Source organism: Penaeus chinensis, chromosome 29, assembly GCF_019202785.1.
Source record: "Penaeus chinensis breed Huanghai No. 1 chromosome 29, ASM1920278v2, whole genome shotgun sequence".
In the NCBI taxonomy this organism is placed as follows: Eukaryota; Metazoa; Arthropoda; class Malacostraca; order Decapoda; family Penaeidae; genus Penaeus; species Penaeus chinensis.
In genome coordinates this window covers 17,361,601-17,366,600 of record NC_061847.1, presented here as the reverse complement: position 1 = coordinate 17,366,600, position 5,000 = coordinate 17,361,601, and the positions used below count along the sequence as shown (strand labels likewise).

Genomic DNA, 5,000 nt, shown 5'->3' with positions numbered 1-5,000 from the left:
GGCAACGCGCCGACTTTGAGCGCGTGAGTTCAGTACATCAAGCCGAATCACTGCCTCAGAGCGCGCCGCCGCGGCGGACAGCTGCAAGCCACATCTCGAGTGGTTCGTTATCACGCCTATAGGCGTGACCCGTCGGGAAGGGTTTAATTATCTAATTCTGGCAACATGCATTTATACCAATAAAGGATTCATAGTAACAATATCAACACCAGTGATTTATCTCTAGGCTAAAAATCAAACTAGCACGAATGGTTTCACACTTATTCACTACAAACTTACCTACAATCTTGCCATCATGTCTTTTCACTATATCTTTCAGTTCATTTCTCAATTCTTTATCAACATCATTGTGGATATAGACTGCAGGTTTGGTCCAGCATTTGTTTGCCACCAAGGACTTCTCAATCTCCCGGAAGAGTTCAATGTTTGCATCCTTCCTTGATGGTGACTGAGAAAGGGTTGGAAATTTGAATGTGTGAAGTTCTTTGCTAACGCTTACTAATAGAATGTTTTATGGCTCTGAGGGCCTAAAACTTGCAAGACTAATTTATTAGACTGAAAACTGCTATAATACTTTTTCTTCTACTTTTTTCTTTCAAACAATCTCAACAAACTCAGTGTATGAGAAATAAGATGAGAAAAAGGATTAGGGAACCATGAAAAACAAATTAAAATTAAAATAAGAATACTTCCTATTCACACTGATACTGATAAAATGGATTAGTCTTTGATCATATGATATGGGTATCTACCTCTTTATATTTAACCTTCAGAGTTCCTCTTACCTGGAAATCAAACCTTCGCCATCCTTGGTCACTTTTGAATTTGTAAACTGTGCTAAGTATGTGGCAAAGTCCACCTCCAGGTTTAAAGTCAAGGAAACATTTCATCTGGAAAAATGAGAAAGTCAGAATTATGAAAATCATAGTATCTTTCGTTAACATTCATCCATGGTTATATAAAAAAAAAAAAAGAAAAAAAAAATGTATAAATATATATATATATATATATATATATATATATATATATATATTATATATTTATAAAACATGAAGAAGAAGAAATGCAAATATCAATAACTGCAACATTAATAATTCTTATAAAACACTTACCAGCTCAACAGGTAAAAACTTACTCAATATATCTACAGAAGAATGCACCATTACATTAACCTAATACTGACAGGCGTGGCATGTACGTACATGCTATGCCCACTGTGAGTCTACTTTATTAATTGATTTTACACATAAATTGCTACACTTCATCTAAGTCACCAATGAGCCAATTACGAGTACTGCCTGTCTCACCCGTTTACCCTTTTTCCTTGATTTACGAAAATATTTTACTTTACCTTATTTTGCTGTTACTATTATAGTAATTATAATGTCTATAATAAAAATAACACCATTGATATTCACAGCATTGGTAAAAAAAATACAATTTTCCCACCAATTCAAGGAAAGGTGAAGTTGGGTAAGGTCACAAGGTCTACTATTGACTCTTTTGGCTAAGCACTAGCAAAGCAATCTAAGTGCTGAGACATTTCACAAAAATATAAAAAATAAGAACAGCATTTTCCCCGGCAGCACAGGGTTAAAGAATTATACTCACTGGTAATTTTGTCATTGGAGGTTTAGTGACCTTTTGGCCACAGTTATCTTCCATAAACTGTAGGAGTTGAATAACCAACTGGGACAGGCCCTTGTTGGTTGGTGGATCTGCAGCCACATACTGGAAAGTAGAGTTGCATACATTAACCAAACATTTCTTCATCCCCAATTAACGATTTTCCCTTGTTTTTCTTCAAGTATTCCTATACAGCAATATACAAAAAGAATCAGCATCAACTGAAGTAACAGCCTTGTGGCATTGCTCAATTGTCTTATCTCAAACACTATGAGTATCTATCTACAAAGCACAAAGTTAAAAAGGATAATACAGTTACTGGTTAACCCAATGGCGACAGGTCACGCCTATAGGCGTCATAACAATACACTCGAAATGTGGCGTGCGGCTGTCCGCTGCGGCAGCGCGCCAAAGCGCCCCGAGGCAATGATTCTGCTTGATGTACCGAATTCAAAGTCGGCGCGTTGCCGTGGTTTGCCAGAGCGTAGTTTTTTTTTAGTTTTCTCTTTCCATCGCCAATGGGTTAATCTTTATGGTATGGGCACACTAAGCTAAGGCAAATTGAGATTTTTTTTGATAGAGACAAAAAGTTGCTGTCATAGGCACAAGAAATAATCTGCAGATAAGATAGGTAACACCACAAATAGATGAAAAACATTGTAGAAAGTGTTCCTCATAGTCTAAGTTCTCCAGAGTGTTCCTGAACTTCAGCTCTAGCTTGCAGTGCATACCAAGGTGAAGACAAAGTTTGCTATGAGCATTGGGAGGCAGAGCACCCCCATCAACCCTTCCCTTAGGCAGTCCCCAAAGGGCATGCCTAATAACAGTAACTTAAGTGTTTTGAATAAATTTTGTGACAGAGTTGGGGACAGTCTCTGGCGAATGCATTCATACTGTGACGAATATTAAGTTATCCATCATGAAGTAATAATATAGGGACATTATTATGAATATGTAAATAAAATGCATAAAAAAAAATTGTATCATATAAAAAAATAAAATATGCATTTAGAGGTCTTTCTATCTATTGATAATTATAAATAATATAAAGACACTGATGTAACAAAAGGAACCTCACAGGTATACATCAGTATATTTTGTGGAGGGAGATGAAATGGCAGTATGACATATATAAGAGGACACTATATGTAACTCATTCCTAACAAAACAGTATAGGAGAAAATTCTGTGTATCTGAAATTCCATAAGGTTTTTAGGATTTTAAGCCGTGTCTGTGACTCTGATGAGTTAGTGACATTCTGAATATTGTTTTTATATTTTACCCCACAATCTCCTTGGCTACCTTCATGCCCTCCCCTACTATCATGCTAGTATAGAGGTCTTCTAAACATTTACCTAATGAAGGCTTTCTATCGTAAAACAGTACGTTTCAAGTGAACCTAAGGTAATATTTTAACTTCACACGGCCATCCAACCTTGCAATTATGATTCCTTGTATCAATTATTCAGTGCAATATCTATCATATACTATTTTTAAACACAAATTACACAAATGAAAGTAATGGTATTGTTTATGAAATGACTGCACTTCCCTGAGACTATCCCTGGAAAATCCACAAATATTGCTATGAACCGAAAACCTTCCTGACCCAGATGCTTTGCCCCCCAATCCCCCATTCGATCTCTGTACTTCCTTATCCAGGGCTCCACCCCAAGACCCCACCCATTCAGGGGTGAAGCCTTCCCTGTAGGAATGTTTATGGGTTATGCAGTCACTTTGTAATCAATTAATGAAATATAAATCAAAACTTTGGATAGCTGAGGAAAAAAAAAATATATATAAAGCATTAACCATTTTTATCTGCATAACCCCTCATTGATAGTATCAGAAATCTCTCTGCATCACTGACTCCTGTGATTTCTGGCAATTATCCTGCCATTCGGCCCAGGAGTCCACTATGCGTAGTGAACTTCCTGCTCAACTCACTCTAGTATGTCATGACACCTATAGCCACACCTATCATAATGAGTCAGTTTGTTATAACAGCTATAGGTATGGCCCGGCAGTAAGAGGTCAATATTTAATTTGCAAAAGAAATATCAAAACTGCAGGGCATCAGAATATCTTGATATGCCCAATCACAACGATCATGGTATCGATGGATCACTCTCTATTACCCAAATATATAGAAACTATGCCACAGAAACCCCTAACACCCACAATCTTAGCCTCAATAGCAGGGGATGGCATCAGTGGTACTTGGGAAATTGCAGGGTAAAATAGGAATAATATACAGAGACTTGGTCAAAATATAGTCAACTGTGGGGGGGCTGTGCTTCTTGCAACCTCTTCATGGGGGGTTAATGCCCCACAACCCCCACCTTGGACAGCAAAGAATCTACCAAGCACGTACAGCTGGATAAGGTGGGGCAGACACAGCATCTGGCACTCCCACATGTCAGTTGTACGCTTTATCCTGCCATGAACATCTTTGTTTTCCAGAGCAAGGGTAGCGGCAGCCCACTAAAGGCAAGGTCTCATGGGAGAACAGCCTCCCGTATTAGGCAATACAGAGATGTACTTGCCCTCCCCCCCCATGCTAGCAATCAAGAAAGTGGGGGTCTGGGGGTGTTCCGTGGCATACAACTTACATATAAAGGTAACACAGGCTTAGAGGAATCCATTAATGACACTGTCGTCATGATAAGTCATGTGTATGTATTCTAAATCACTACGTTTGATTACAGTAATGTTTCGCTTCCTGGTAAGCTTCCCTTATGGCTGTGGATGAAGTTGTGATGACCTTTGGCCCTTAGAAGCACTTTCCCAGGCTGGCACAAGCAGAGAGCTACCTAGATAACCTGAACCACAGAGCCGTCAAACTTAACAGCCCTTCTATTCCGCACTTCTCGGAATAGAAGGCGCAGAGGGAGGGCGAAGGGAGGGCGAAGGGCTGGTTCGGCGCCCCAGGAACGGCGGCCAAATCCCTCCCGAGCACACAAAACAAAGGGGGAAAGGCCTCCTCTCTGCCTCATCTCTCACTTCTCTCGGGCTTTCTCAGCCTCCCACGCCCGTCCGCACGCGATTCCACCCCCACTGCCCATTTCCGAAGCCCAGGCACACTCAGCAGGAATAACAAAAGCAGAAAAGCCTCGTCCAAGCCCGTTAATTGACAAGCGAGCGCGGTCCATCCCGGCGGCGTCATCTCTTCACGCCCTTTTTCCTCTGAAACTAACGCTTCTGCCGGCCACAAACCTTCTTGGCGTTCTTCGTCAGCCACGTCTTGACATTCTCGAAGCGGGAGACGGTCTCCGCGGACTCATAATACTTGATGTTGGGGCCTCCGTCCTTGCGCGGGTTGATCGCCATGTCGCCTCGAACCCAAACAACCAAGATGGCGGCGGCGTCGCTCA

The 5,000-nt window shown here is 40.6% G+C and overlaps 1 protein-coding gene across 1 annotated transcript in view; it reads right to left on the bottom strand.

Moving 5' to 3' along the window:
• The window catches only part of LOC125040660 (SWI/SNF complex subunit SMARCC2-like), a 16,528-nt gene extending 11,542 nt beyond the window's left edge, over positions 1-4,986 (bottom strand). The window contains exons 1-4 of the mRNA XM_047635329.1: positions 4,843-4,986; positions 1,612-1,731; positions 786-890; positions 280-448 (exon numbers count right to left, since the gene is read on the bottom strand). Of these exons, the coding sequence (XP_047491285.1) occupies positions 280-448; positions 786-890; positions 1,612-1,731; positions 4,843-4,956 (508 nt within the window). The 5' untranslated portion in view covers positions 4,957-4,986. The remainder of the gene's footprint in view (positions 1-279; positions 449-785; positions 891-1,611; positions 1,732-4,842) is intronic.
• Between the last annotated feature and the right edge of the window lie 14 nt (positions 4,987-5,000).